This window comes from Notothenia coriiceps, unplaced genomic scaffold (genome assembly GCF_000735185.1).
Source record: "Notothenia coriiceps isolate Sejong01 unplaced genomic scaffold, NC01 NC01_scaffold00024668, whole genome shotgun sequence".
Lineage (NCBI taxonomy): Eukaryota > Metazoa > Chordata > Actinopteri > Perciformes > Nototheniidae > Notothenia > Notothenia coriiceps.
The window spans coordinates 3,639,543-3,655,190 of NW_011357369.1; the positions used below are offsets into that span (position 1 = coordinate 3,639,543).

The 15,648-nt window shown below is 41.3% G+C and overlaps 1 protein-coding gene across 1 annotated transcript in view; it reads left to right on the forward strand.

The window, feature by feature from the left end:
* The window catches only part of LOC104955690 (serine/threonine-protein phosphatase 2A 56 kDa regulatory subunit gamma isoform-like), a 31,542-nt gene that overhangs the window by 9,483 nt on the left and 6,411 nt on the right, over positions 1-15,648 (forward strand). Inside the window, exons 8-9 of the mRNA XM_010783077.1 lie at positions 80-227; positions 10,870-11,023. Of these exons, the coding sequence (XP_010781379.1) occupies positions 80-227; positions 10,870-11,023 (302 nt within the window). The remainder of the gene's footprint in view (positions 1-79; positions 228-10,869; positions 11,024-15,648) is intronic.

The following is a 15,648-nucleotide window of genomic DNA, read 5'->3' on the forward strand; positions in this document are numbered from 1 at the left end:
CCCCCCCCCGAGTTCTCGTAACGTACAGGGTTTTTTTCAGCTTGTTTCCAATTAACCTGCACGGCGAAATCTGTAAAAGACACAGTCCACACTCGACAAGTCAAGGCACGGACCCGATCTAAGGTCTCAAGCCTGCAACACGACCGGAGACACACCCGGACCCCCAGGGGACGACGACGACGACGACGACGAACGGACGACGACGGACGACGACGACGGACGACCAAGTACCACCTAGGCCCCCACCAGAAATCACCGGCAGCACGCGCGCAATAGTAAAGTAGCCGAGAGGCTACGTAGAGGTTCCGGCACTGCCACCGTCTACAGGGACCCCCTCAAGCCTAAAGGAAGGAGTAGTTCGCCCGCGAGAGGATGCAACTAGGAAAAACCTAGACCTGTGTGTACCTCTGCCTCCTATACCATGTTAAGTCGCAAATTATGTGTGTGTGAGGTTGCAATTGTTAATACCGGTTAAGTGAACAGAGAGTCCTCTGTTTCCTTTGATTTTTCAGACTATAATTGACAGACACGAAAAGGACACGGGCTCAAGGTAGGCCTTTTTTTTCAGGGACGGAAGTTTGAGAGTTGTTTCGTGTATTGTTTCTTTTCAGAAAGGTAAGTCTAAGTCAGACTAGATTTACTTGATAAATTGTGAATTTATTGATGGCGGTCAAAACACAAGGGGTACTATGAACCTTCACGTTTCGGGTATTAGATCAATAATCCGTATACCTATTATCTCTACCAGATCGCAATCTTAGATACTTAAAATTTAAGGTTTTCTTTGGAGATTACCGCGAAAAGGTGGCGCCCTGGAGAGCATGCCGAACCGAACCATACCAATCCGGAACCATCGGGTCCGAGTGAAATACGAAACAAAGGTAATGTCAAATCATTGTCCCCATCATTGATATCATTGCGTCACATCCGCCCGCGCTAGCCGACAAACCGCCCGCCTTGCTGCGACGCATTTTGACGACACTTTTAGTTTATATTTGTCGGCAGCTCTGCCAGATCAGAATTTATTACTCTTTTATTATCGAACACAATTTATATATCCTTTACTGACTAGAGTAGGTGGCGACTAAAGACAAAACTTTTGGTTTGTTCCGAAGTACCATAAAACATGTTCGTGGACTGTTAGATATCTCTTCTCCGATATGCTTCTGCTGCCGAAGTGCGTGTCTTGTGGACTCTCTTTGCTGGTCCTCCCGTCGCGACCTGCTTTTTGTTCCCTCTTCTCTTCTATTTGGTGATGTCAATAGAACCCTCTTTTTTTCAAGTCCCGGTGCCTCCGTGAAACACCAGGAAAATGGTTGTTTTTTACCGTCCCCCCCCCCCCCCCCAGTCTTCGTAAACTACAAGGTTTTTTTTTTCATGGGCGATCAAGCCTTAATGGGATACCTTTTCGTTGTTTTTTTTGCACGAAGCACGGACGTCTTCCCCTTTTTGTCCAGCAAAAACATCTGTGATGCCGTTTTGTTGTAAAAGACCACAAAGTGCTCCGTGGCCCTGAACTTCTCCCAAGATACTTTAGTGTTATCTTTCTCTTCTCCCTTGTTTTTCGGGGTCCCGCGCTGCCCCCTCCTGGTCGTCTCTCTCAGGTGTTCTGTTCTGTGCGTGAGCCGTCGTCTCTTCTAGCCTCCTCTCTATAGATGTCAGGTGCTTGTACAAATACCATGAGCCTTGTTTGGTTTTTAAAACAGAAATCAGCGGTGGATGAGATCAGTCATTTCTATATATTTAACACAAGCTATTATTCTCATTTTAACTAGACCGTCTAGACGGCTGTTTATATTTGATTTTCTCCTTCACATAGTATATTAGGTGCTCTACTTGGAGTCAAACACACTTCCTATCGGTATAACTGCTATGTTATTTTTATTTTCTATCAGCTGTGAAGATGAATTGATTGTTCTGATAATCAGGACAGGACTACTAGTACAGTGTGTGTCTGGATTAAAAGCGTTACGACACAGTGCTGGCCTGACAGAGTTCGTTTTTTAATCGAACAGATCTTTGTGCTTGTATAAAAGCATAGTCTGGTGCCAACTTCTCATAAAAGTAAACAATCCTTTTTTAATTGTGTAGGCAATAAGTTGACGCAGGTTTGCAGTGTGTGGCTCAAACAATGGTCAGACAGTCTGCTGTTGTGTGTTTGGATCTATTCGATTGGCTCTTGGGACAGGTCCAGCCCGTGCCTGGTTACATGAGAGGGGATTGTGGGATTTATTTTTGGTTGCTCGCTCATATCCAGCCATGGTAGGGGTGTGTTCAACACGGCCATTTAGCATTCAGTACAAGTCGCTGTCATTCATGTTGGGCTTAGAGAGGTCCGAGAGATGTAGTTGCTGTTCTGGATTTACACAATGCTGCTGTGTGGGAGAGAAGTCAACAGGGGCAGAAACTGCCCATGGTGATCGCTTTTTCTACTCTTCTCAAGCAAGACCCTTTTATTTATAAAACACTTGTTAGAGATTAGACTGCTTTGAGATGAGGTGTGTTTGCTTTGAACATGAGCCTTTCTTTTCACAGTGCCTTTTATAGTCTAAGGGGATATTTGTTCCAACGAGAATCGAGTAGTAGCATGAACAAAAAGAAATGCCAGATCATTAACAAAAAAAGTTTTCCTTCAAGTCTGTACGTGGCACACCTCCAGCTGCTGCCTTGTTGAAGCTACAAAGTGGATTTTGTAGTTGAAAGCTAGAGAGCAGAAGTAGAGTGGTCGCCCCCAAGCCACCTAGCGATGAAGCACTTCCTGATAAAACTTGAAAGAAAATAGAAAAAAAAAAAACTAGAAAAGAATCCGTGATGGTGTCTGTCGTGGCGTGAGGGGTCGCCTCCCCTGGGTGGGGTGGATAAGAGCTCGCCTCCACAGGAGAGGAAGTCTTTTCTGTCCCATTCCGCTTTTGATTTGTTTGACCCCGTCTGCCCGGACCTGCACACTGACTCTAACCCCCCCTTTCTCCAGTAGAAACCTACTACCCGGTAGGCTTGATATTCTGTTGAATCTGCTTCTGGATGCTTGCAAGTTCTCCTTGTTGTGTTTTTTCTTCTTCCTTTGCCTGCATAACCTCTCAGTCAGTGTTTCAACTGAATGTGCAAATTGTAAATAATACTGCAGTCACGTTTTTTCGTTTTTTCTCTGTTTGTCTGGAAGAAAAACATTCACCAAAGGCTTCTTACCTCACCCCCTCTGCCCCACAGTGGATTGTAATGAAAGTGAATCCATCCCTTTGGTGATCTACATCCTCTGATTGTTGGTTGTCTGGGTTACGCTCACTGGTGACTGTTGTTCTTCTCAAAATGGCTTTAATATTGGCTTCTTTGGAGCTCTCCATGTCACATAAGCTTTGTCTTCTTTCAAAAGAATGAAGTGTCCTTTAGTATAGGTCTCATACTAAATGGCTTCTAATATTGTACATATAATGTACTTTTATTTTATGTTATAACTATTAAATGGTAGATTTCATATTTTGTACAAAACCTTGTGTACAGAATACAGAGGTTATTATTAGCAACTGCAGACAGTTGGTATGTGGCACAGACTTCAACACACGTGACTATTTACATTTAGAGAACCTTATAGAATTTGGATAGTTTTGTAACTATTTGTAATCTGACATCTTTTCCGTTTTTCATTTTCATCTTCACACGTGTTGATATTCTACATAAATGAGCTTTTTGTGTGTGTGCTTTTATCCAAATCTCCAGTGGTGTTCATCTATCTATATACAGCAAATAAAGAGAACATGTGAGTTTTATATTTTCATCCTAAAAAAAACTTTTCTGAGTCGTTATTGATCGCATTCAAGCTATCATGTGAGTCTCCCTATGTTGTGAACTATACAAGATTGCAACTTGTAGAAATGTACAATGTTTTACATTGAATAAGCAACTCAAACTCTCAATTTGAATATGTAAAATGTATCTGTCACCACGCATTATTGCAGAATGAGTATGCAGACATTCAGGTAATGCATTCACCTTTGTTTCTTTTGAATTCTGGTATAGCATGTATATAGATTATATGAATAGGATACATTTTACTGTTTTCAAATGTCACGTTAGTTGAACTTTTCTTTAACCTCAAACCAAACTGCAAGGAAACAAAATCTCTAAATTATATTAGTTTTTTTTGTAATCCCTGTTTAAAAGGAAATGTAGTCCTTGGCTGCCCCCTGCTGGAAAACAGAAGGTAACATTCAACACCTCAGAGCCTGATGATTCATATCAAGCTCTTCAAAATCATACACATTTCTGATTGCTGCCGTGTTGAGTCCCATTTTTACTTTGAAAGCTCTTGGTTTATACAATCAATCAAGTGTTTATACATCTCCGTACAGTTTAACCCTATGGTTTAACCTCACAATTGGAGCATTTAAACGAAGGGTTCAGAGTTTACTTCGTCGTTCAGACAAATATCTGACTGAAGCAAGAAAAAAATCAATGCCTCACCCTTGATATCTTCTTCATTAAAGCTAAAATAATTATATTTAAATGTAGTCTTTTGTGTTAGGCAACACGCTGCTAACAAACATGTGATCCAGTCACTACTCTCTTGTCCCTAATAACTATTTAAAGACTCAGCATGGTTGCAATTTCTCTTGTTAAACAGGGTGTGATGTCATGTGACTTCTCTGGTTTGAAATCGGTTATTTTATCATGCTGCAGCACTGAACTAGGACACATTTAATTCATGCGTTACTGAATAAACAGGTTTAACTCATAAGCAGTCATACTTTGAAGGACACTGCTTGTTTTTCTTTGGGAGATGTTGCTAGGCTATCAGCCTTTCAACGATGCACTCTGCTTTGTTTTGTCTCAGTTCCTCTTTTCATTTGAAGACAGCAGTGAGGTTTGGCACCCCCCTTGTGTCTAGCACCCCTGCAGGGATCCGAGCTGAACCCAGATGAACCTTGCAGGGATTCAGAAAACAAACAGACATATCTCGCCCCTCAAACACCAACAAACAAACATCCGGCTGCTGCTGTGACGGTGATGATGACACAGTGGATAAGACAGTGCAACCGTTGTGTACATTTCTGCTTTGAACTTTATTATCAGAGGGATTACACTGATCCTATTTTCATGGCCAAAGATGGATTCATCTAGCACTGGAAACGTGTGAAACATAATAGCATAATAGCCTTTGTCTCTAATTACCGCCCTAACGAGGATGCAAATTGTCTGCCACAAAAAAAGACCCTCTTCGCCTCATTATCAACTAATTGTACCCCAATTATCTAAGAGGGAATATTCCTTTCTACTGGGTACGTCACAAAATACGTCAGTGTTTTTTGTGTGCTGTTAAAAGACTACCTCTCGGCTCTCGGATGAGGTCATTGGGTTTGTTGTTTTGCCTGCAGTCGAAGTGCAGCTCTTTTGATTTCAAATAAGTTGTTTTTCTTTCCTATTTTTTGGTCATGAGGATGTTCTGACAGCCCCTTCGTTCACTGTCATTGTTCTGATCCCCCTCTGGTCCTTGCAAACCAAAAAAAATCTTGTCACGACAGTACATGTCAGAACCTATCGCCATGGAAACAGAATTCAAAAGTTTGGAGCATCAACCCCCATTGTGCCCGCATCCAATCAGGATTTAGGAAAAGCTTTCAGCGTTGCGTTACTTTACTCTGTGTGTGTGTGTGTGTGTGTGTGTGTGTGTGTGTGTGTGTGTGAGAGCCGAAGAGTGACTCATCACACCACCCTGGGGGTCTGAAATCTGACTGAGCTACGTGGTCTTGACTTCCATAGCACTGTAGCTCTGTATTACCTGAATCCTCTTGATCACAGTGAACAGTCACCCCACGCACTTTAACCGTTCTCCCCCCCTTGAGGATGGAGAGTTGGGGTTCATCCCGGTCCCCCATTTCTTTGATGCTCCACACCCGGTCTTCAAAGTCCTCGGCATCAAAGTGGAGGACATGGGATCGGGCCCTGCATCCTGCCTTACAAACAAGAGGAGAGACGAGAGAGCCGTCTTCTTCATCCGGCTTTCACAAGGCTAACTTCCTTACATGCGATGACAAGACAATGTGCGATTATTACACTTTAGGACATTTTGTTTCTTCTCAATTGCAAAGCCTGGGAAACATATTTCAGACAAAGACTGCAAAAGGCATAATTCAAAGTATAAGCTGTTGTGTGTCCCTCAGCTCTGCTCAGGTGTGCTGCATTGCTGCTGCGAGATGCATGATGAGGTGCACCTTGGAGGAAGAGCTTAAAGAGTCAGCAGCCGATGGCCGAGGCCTCTGGTTTTTTGACTGCTGGTCTTTAAGACTCTCAATTTAGGATGAATATTTGCACATTTCACACTTGTTCTCGTCATAGATTCCATATCTATGATGTGTTTTGCTCAAAATACCAAACAGATCACCCATTCTAGCCATGTCTCATACCCCCTCTATTTCAGCCCTATTAGAGAAGTGCTGATTCTGGGTCCGTATATAGCTCTAAAATAAATAGCTCATGCAGGAGAATTCTACCGAAATACTTAGCTAAACGCTGCAGTGATTAAACGCCATATCATGTTCCAAACCACATCAAGGATTATTTTTGAAATATTATGGAACTCAAATGTTTTTTGTCTGGCGGGTTACAAGGCGAGTACCTTTTTATATCCTGATTTTTTACACATAGCCTACTCTCTCCAGTACAGCGTTAGCTCTGAGTGTTAGCGATGCTTGCTCATGTAAAAAGACCATATTATGTCCAAAACACGTCGCACATTGTTTCTGATAGCAACATTTCTGATAGGGCCGTGGGTGTAAAGCCAGCCCACATTTCCGATATTAAGTTATATCGGACGCAAATCTGGATCAGCTCCGTTGTACCCCCATGTTTAGAGATGTGGGTACGGGGGAAAAGAGAGGGTTGTATTTTCTGACACTTTGTGAGTCTACTGCAGGGCCAACTTTTTGCCCCACGCAAAGTTATATGATGAGTCCCTCTGTGTCGCGACCACAACTGTGGTCACCTCTCCAGCTGTAATCCTGCTGCCTGTCATTGTGGGCACAGCAGAGCCGCTCTTCCTTTGTGACTGTCTGGAACATACACACAACATTTATTATCTTCCAGTATCTTGGGCACCTGGGGACGTCCCCATTGTCTGAAGCCACGCAGACACATAAGCCTTCGTCTGTACAAGGGCCACAGCTGTCTGATTATATGTAGGGCAGAGGAAGAGAACAGCCTCACCTGACCGTCTGGAGCCTCGCTGTTCTCAGAACAGAAAACACTGACTTGTGTTTGTAAATAATTATCCAGGAAAATAGAGAGAACTGGACAGAGAAAGAGACACACACACACACACACACACACACACACACAGAGGTCTTTCACACTCTTTTGCTCTTTTCCACCTGGCTGAGTGATAGATAAATGTGCACAAGAGGATGTTCAGATTAGAGGCTTCATCTGAGCGTCACGGGTCAACAGTTTTTCTCATGGCAATGCATTTATGTGAATTATTTATTGGGGTTTTGCACAGCAAGGGGTGTGCTTAGCAGGTCATTTGTTTCTGGGCACTTTTTTTTGAAACTATTTAATATTCTACAATTATTTGTGCAAACCTAATTTAACCCCATTCAAGTTCCACTTAGACAAGCTGCTCTGCAAATACATCAAAGTCAAGCTTCTTTATACGGCCTGTTCCCAGCATGAGCTCCCATACAATACTGTTTGATGTGTTTTTATTTTTACGGAAGAATGCGTATATAAACGCGTTATGATTGGAACAAGCAAAGGAACTGTAGAAGAAAAAGACAAACATGATTATATGGAGTCGTTCTGCACTTTAGAAATTATTCTGTCAGTGGAAATCAGGCTGTCACACGAGATCTTTAACACTCCATTAAAATAATGCAAATAGGAGCCTCTTGCGGTAGATCTAATTAAGATGTGAGCCTGATCTGTATTAGCAGATTAGGATAAAGCTGATTAAGTGTTGTTAAGGCTCATACAAAAACAGAAGAAAAAAAACACTTGATTGATTTTACGGTTGGTGGTAAAGGAAGGATACTCAGCTGGATGTCCAGTGTCAGGAGACAGGATATGGATTGTGTTGCTGCTAACTTTAAACCCTCTCAAGATAATGCATAGGTCACGGCTGTTTGCTAACCCTGTGTGCGTTGTAGAAAAAACACGAGAGCATGTTGCATCATGTCACCTTTGGATTCTTGTGAAAGGAGCTGCATGAGGCATTGCACACTCAGGAGTGAGAGCTGAGCTGAGGACACTCAAAGCGTGAGTTCAACTGACACATGGGTTTGTTTGTGAGTTTAATCTCGGGATGATTCAATCATTTTTTTATTGAATGTGTACGTTTCAAAATGTCAGAATTAGATCACAAGGTTAAACTTCATGCTAGAAAATCAACTCAGCATCCAAGTTGCAGGACTCATAATACTCTGCTGTTCATGTATGAGAAACAAGCTGTGATACAAGGGGGCATTGTTCACTTATTGGCATTTTATTCTTTGAAGGTGATGGCTTTAAAGTATGTCCACTTAACATTAGATATGATGGACAATTGGTATGGATTCGACAACCAAGGTGGACTATTGTAAATAAGTTCAATCAAAAAGTAGACAAAAATGTGCCCTAATGAGTAAATATGTAACCGCTCAACTCTGTACTTGGCCAATAAGTCACCCCTATGCTGAGAGTCTATGACTCCAGTTCATAAATGTACAGAGACTAAAGAAATGGAAAGAAAACGACGGAAAGAAAAGGAGTTGGTGTCCATCTCAAGGTATCGAACACTAGACAGAAAAGGGTTTTTTCCCCCATATAACGGTGAAAAGCGGCAAAATAAGTCCAGCTATCAAATGTGTGCCAGTAACAACCACATTGTGTTTTGTTTAAACTGTGAGGACAACTTTATGACAGAGAAAATGTATCATTTGGGCTGAAATACGCCCCCTTTCCAACTCAAACATGCAACATGTTTCCGTACCTGAAATGTACTTGTTTCTGACCTGTTGGTACGAGCTTTCCTCAACAAGCAGGGCTCTCACAGCTTCAGCCACTCCACCTGTCCCACATTACACCTACAGCCTGCACTCCATACATCGTGTTTCCCGAGCTCTGCACCTAGCATGGCTAAGTGGAGCTCAGCTTCTCCTCACAGGAGACCGGTGGGCCACGTTAAGAGGGTCATTAACACTGACAGGATGCATGCAGTTCTACTATATTTGTGAGGACATTGTATAAATAACCTTCATAACTTCAGCTTACCTTCCCCTTGTCTTAGTTCTTCAACCCGTACTATGTACTTACAGGAGTATTTCACCATTGTACACATCAATTACTCTCTGTGACCTTAATTTCTTGATCAACTCTTAATGTATTGACAAAAATACAGGACTGTCTCAGAAAATTAGAATATTGTGATAAAGTTCTTTATTTTCTGTAATGCAATTAAAAAAACAAAAATGTCATACATTCTGGATTCATTACAAATCAACTGAAATATTGCAAGCCTTTTATTATTTTAATATTGCTGATTATGGCATACAGCTTAAGAAAACTCAAATATCCTATCTCTAAATATTAGAATATCATGAAAAGGTATACTAGTAGGGTGTTCAACGAATCACTTGAATCGTCTAATTAACTCGAAACACCTGCAAGGGTTTCCTGAGCCTTGAAAAACACTCAGCTTGGTTCAGTAAACTAAATCACAAGTATGGGGAAGACTGCTGATCTGACTGCTGTCCAGAGGACCGTCATTGACACCCTCCATCAGGAGGGTAAGACACAAAAAGAAATTTCTCAAAGAGCAAGCTGTTCACAGAGTGCAGTTTCAAAGCACATCCACAAAAAGTCTGTTGGAAGGGGGAAATGTGGCAGGAAACCAGCGTTTCCTGCCACATTTCCCCCTTCCAACAGACTTTTTGTGGATGTGCTTTGAAACTGCACTCTGTGAACAGCTTGCTCTTTGAGAAATTTCTTTTTGTGTNAAAAAGCGCCCCCCCAAAAAAGATGCTTCTATTAATCCCACCCTCAAGAATGCCCCATGATCTGAACTGTTATTACCTGCAGATGCAGTGTTACTGCTGGCGATAAGGGCTGGTTGTTTTAACCATTTTCTGATGTCCATCATTGACTTCTGTGTAAGCACCTTGCAGATGACGAACGCGCAGCGGCACAGGTCACGCACACCTGACATAATAACGTTACTTACCATTTAAGTTGACCAAATACATGCAGCAGACAATGTTATTTAACCACAATTACAATTTATTTTATTTCAACTAAATTCTTCTTATTATTATTATTACTACTACTACTATTATTATTATATATGTAATTTTTTTCACTTTTCATTTTTCAAATGAGGGTGCATAACGACTCAACTGAGGGTGGAATGCACCCTTATGCACCCCCGTAGAACCGGGCCTGCGCACAACACAGGATGCCATAATGACTTAATGTGTGAAGAGAATATTTAAAGAATGATGAAGCTGTTAAATGCTCAGAACATTGTACAAAGTTTTGTTGTGTTTTTTATGAATGAATAATTTGTGTTATAAATAAATCTGTTTGTCTAATCCATTTTGAGAATGTATCTTTATTTTGCTACGACTAATGGGAACAAATGCTATATACACATATAGCTGTGTTTGTAGATTTTTGTCTGAGTTAACCAAAAATGTGCATTTACCTGATTTGCATATTTATACATGACACTTCAGAAAACTTGTAATACAAAAAGTAATTGCCTTAAAGTAAATAATCAACTGAAGAAGTCTCAATTTGATATCTATTAGTTACATTGTGTACCCTATTCATCTGTAGTGTCTAAGCTAAGTCTTATAAGCAGGACTTCACAGTTAAGCTATCTGAATTGTTCCTCCTCTCCTGCAGTTGTGGTCTCCACGCTCTCCCTCCTCAACAGCTCTCGTCTTTTCGAGCGAGGCTCACCTGAAAGGTGTGTTAGCTGCGCCGTGGTAGGAAACGGAGGAATTCTGCGAGGGTCCCAACAGGGCAGGAACATCGACAGCCATGACTTTGTCTTCAGGTGAGAGTGAAACCGTTGCTTTTACCCTTTATTACAGTTCATAGTATGTTGTTACGGTATATACACTGACCAAAAATATAAACGCAACACTTTTGTTTTTGCTCCCATTTTTCATGAGATGAACTCAAAGATCTAAAACATTTTCTAGATACACAAAATAACCATTTCTCTCAAATATTGTTCACAAATCTGAAAAAATCTGTGAAAGTGAGCACTTCTCCTTTGCTGAGATAATCCATCCCACCTCACAGGTGTGGCATATCAAGATGCTGATTAGACAGCATGATTATTGCACAAGGGGTACAAGCGGCCGAGATGAGTTTTCTCCGCAGGGTGGCTGGTGTCTCCCTTAGGGATAAGGTGAGAAGTTCGGTCAGGGACTCGGAGTTGAACCGCTCCTCCTTCGCGTCGAAAGGAGCCAGTTGAGGTGGTTCGGGCACCTAGTTAGGATGCCACCTGGGCGCCTCCCTAGCTGGGAAGAGACCAAGGGGTAGACCTAGAACCAGATGGAGGGATTATATCTCTTCGCTGGCCTGGGAGCGCCTTGGGATCCCCCAGTCAGAGCTGGTTGACGTGGCCAGGGAAAAGAAAGTTTGGGGCTCTCTGCTGGAACTGCTACCTCCGCGACCCGACCACGGATAAGCGGGAGAAGATGGATGGATGGATGGACTTACTTTAAACAACTAGAAATTTAGAATTAGACTTTTAATGCCCAAAGATATTTCAGTTGGTTAAATCAGCTATATATTAGGATGAAATTAAAAGCATAACAACATTAGGCGTAAAGTAGCAGCTCTGTTACAGCATAAAGAGAGAAGCTGCTGGTGGACTAAATATCTTCGACGAGGTGCTCTTCGTGCACCTTTCAAAGCTAATTTAGGAGTACAGTCATTGAGGTCTGATACTTAAACTTATCTTTTCGACCCCAGCAGCCTTTAGACACAACATTTACCAAGTTAGGAAAGCAATCTTTCTTTAATTTTACTCGCTCAATAAGTAAACCTTTCGATTAAAAACTAAGAGGAATACACAAGAATTTAGCTGTAATATTGTAATCAGGGAAATGCCAGCGGATTTTTTCCAGTTACATACGATACAATACATATGATCCATGGGACAATGTACAAAACTCAACTCTCAGAAAACAAACTTTTAAAATATATAATGACTTTATTTGGATGTACTGTATACGTTCCTTCATATACTTTATAGATACAAAAGTTTTAAACCATACTTTTAGTTTCACTTGAACACAAGGGTTGAATGCGCAATTATGCAATATCCTGCAAGTTAACAAAGAATACATAACATATTACAAAGCTTCAGTTCTGCTTCAGAGACTACACTAGTTTGCAATAAAGCAACTTATGTAGAAGTCAAAGTTAATTAAGAACAAGACACATATAACTGTACACTTATGTAATAAGAATACATATATGAATATTAATATTAAAATGAGAAGTGGACTGATAGTGTCTCACATTTGTATAGTAATAGATTTGTATTGAAAAGCGCAGTTTGAGTTGTTAAAGTAGAATATTTGTGGGCTTTGTATTGATTTGCCTTTGGGAAAAAGTCTTCCATCCATGATGGTAGCAGAGGCAGATACACCACAACTCTTTCTAGATGTCTCAACTTCCTGTTGATTCTATTGCAAGCATTACACACTGCCAAGCGTTCCTGTGTGTGTGTGTGTGTGTGTGTGTGTGTGTGTGTGTGTGTGTGTGTGTGTGTGTGCATGTGCATGTGCATGTGTGCATGTACAACCAAAAGAGACCTAGGGCGCATTTAAAAAAAGGAAGTAGACAGTTGGACTGCCGCCTGTATCACAGAGGCAGATTTGAGATTGTTCACTGAGATAGACAACATTTCACTTATTCTTTGCACTCTGTTATCCGGGTGCCTGTGGCTAACATGATTCCAATTTCATGAACTAATGGAGTCCGAAAAAGACAATGACAATCATACTTATTGTGTGTGTATAACCCTATGTTTTAGAAGTAAGACTGGACCATGTGTACAGATGCTAACTTTTTCATTTACTCTTCTCTCCTGCCTTATATATTACATTATATGTCTACTGTTTTATTCAAAACCTAATCAAATGTTTTATCATAAAAGTTCTTTTTCCTTCAGGGTGCCTGTAGTTGAGCCAGGTCGTAGAAAGAGTAATTTTCGGCACTTTCAGATTGATTTTGCTGTGATTGCCCCAACCCGGTATCACGGCAAGACGTGAACATGTGACGATTTACCCTGCTGGGAGATGTGAAGATTTCACGATTTCATCCCTTCAAACGTGACACTTACATGGTATTGTTAACATGGCCCAACCAGTGGAGAAATACCCGGAAATGCCAAGCAAATGCTACCCCGACGGTTGGTTGTTATTGTCTATATATAATAATGATTTATTTTTTAATAGTCACACTTGATTTTGCCGATTTTCTTGTTGCCCCAGCTGGTCGACACCTCTTTTAGCAGAAACAAAGGCTACTTTAATGTATTAAATCGATGTTAATCCATGTGTGTGTTTGTGGAATTAACGGACGTGACGTCGTGCGATTGCGTTGCCAGGCAACAGCTTCGGTTCATGTTAATTTACAAACTCTTCAACTAGAACCGTAGTTACATTTAAAAACATTTTAGAAAGCCTCACGAAATACTTTAATGACATTTTAATTTAAATGTGAAGGAATGTGTGTATAACAAAATACATCCGTCATAAACGAAACCGGAAACAGACAAGGTAAGATCCTCAGCTCGATGATTGGATGGTTTAACAATGCAAGCTGGGAAATGGCGCTTAGTGCGATGTGAAATCCGAAAAACATTTTATAAAAATAAAATAATACTTTATTCCGAGTGGTGCTTGCTTTTCTCTTTGAAAGTCATTCACGTAACGGGATTGTAATACACGGTTCGGCTGCATTCAAATATGTACATATCTGCCGTTAGCTCTCTATTTATAGAGCCCTGATGAGAGACTTCTCGACAAAACCAGGAAGAACCGCCGCAAACTGAAACGTGACGTGGATCTAAATATAATCAGCAATTATAACAACATCTTACATTTCTTTCCATGCAGTATCAACACTAATTCGGCTGACTTTTATTTTTGATCCAATTGGTTAGTAGATAGGCTGTATATACACCATACGGTGCACAGCTGATAGAAAGGGAACATGGTGTTGGACTGGTGGTTAAAGGCACGTTTATTGAATTTGATTAGTTTTGTATTATTAGATATTAATGACAATCAATCAATAATGTTTTATTTATATAGGCCCATTCACAAATGTTACATTTGTCTCAGTGGACTTTCACACGGTTTTGTCAGAATATCAGAATGACCAATACGACACCTCCCTCCTTTAGACCCTCACATCGTTTACAAGTTGAAAACTTCCAGAGAAAACCCCACAGTTTAAAGGGAAAAATGGGAGTATATACCTCAGGGAGAGCAACAGAGGAGGGATCCCTCTCCCAGACGGACAGACGTGCAATAGATAGCCTGTCGTGTAAAATTGAAAGATAAATACATTTGCAAACATTAGGTTTAGTCCAGATATGTTTGGAAATGCATGTGTGATATAATTAGGAAGATGAATCCACGAGGATTATCCATCACAGGACTTACTTGTCCAGGACCACAGCCACGACATAAGATCCAGGACTCGCGATCATGACCACAGGACCGCGAGGATCATCCATGACTCCAGAGGCAGGCGATATAATAGACCACCAAAAAGAAAGGCATTTGGGGAAGCTGGGTTAATCGGAACATGAGAGTTACACAGGATATAGACCAGAGGAGGAGAAAGTAAGATGTCCCCGACAAACTAAGCCATGATGTGATCAGCAAAACATAGGGGGCGGAATCTAATCAGCCCTAACTATAAGCTTTATCAAAGAAGGAAGATCTTAAGCGCACTCTTAAAAATGGATAGGTGTCTGCCCGTCCCGAACACAAACTGGAAGCTCGATTCCAAAAGTGACGAGCTTGACTAAGCAATATTAACTAGATCCCTATAAGCGGGGTGGGAACCTTTTTCCTCTCAAGGCCATTTCACTCAGGAGAGACGTGATGTATGTAATACATGTTTATTATCGGGTCACATTATATAAATGAACAAATGATGACAGTTCTTGTAGCAAGTGAATGGAAATATGTTTTGGGGATTAGCCCAGGTTTGGTAGGATTCATGTCGGGAGGAAAGAACCTGTTCCGAATGAACCCCTGGGTCTAGACACTGGTGGTGGGTGATAAGTGGTTAGGTCCGGTTGAAGGGAGGTTAAAGCTTTGTCCTTGAGTTGGAAGCAGGGAGCGAAGGGATGGAGGAGGGTTGGCAGTTGCACCTGGAAAGACAGCTGATAGAAGAGGGGGAGAGCTTATATAGAAGGGATTACCAGGTGCGATGATTAGGCTGTGATTAGAGGGACGTGATGAGTTGCTGAGAGTGGCGCTCCCTATCCTTAAGTAAGGGAGCGAGTAATTGCCGTGACGTGCAATACGAAGTGAATAGGTCTTTCCTGTCTGAACTTGCGCTTTGAGCTTCATTTCCCACTCAGGAGAACGTGATGGTATGGAAGGAATACATGGTTTATTATCGGGTCCATTATATAAA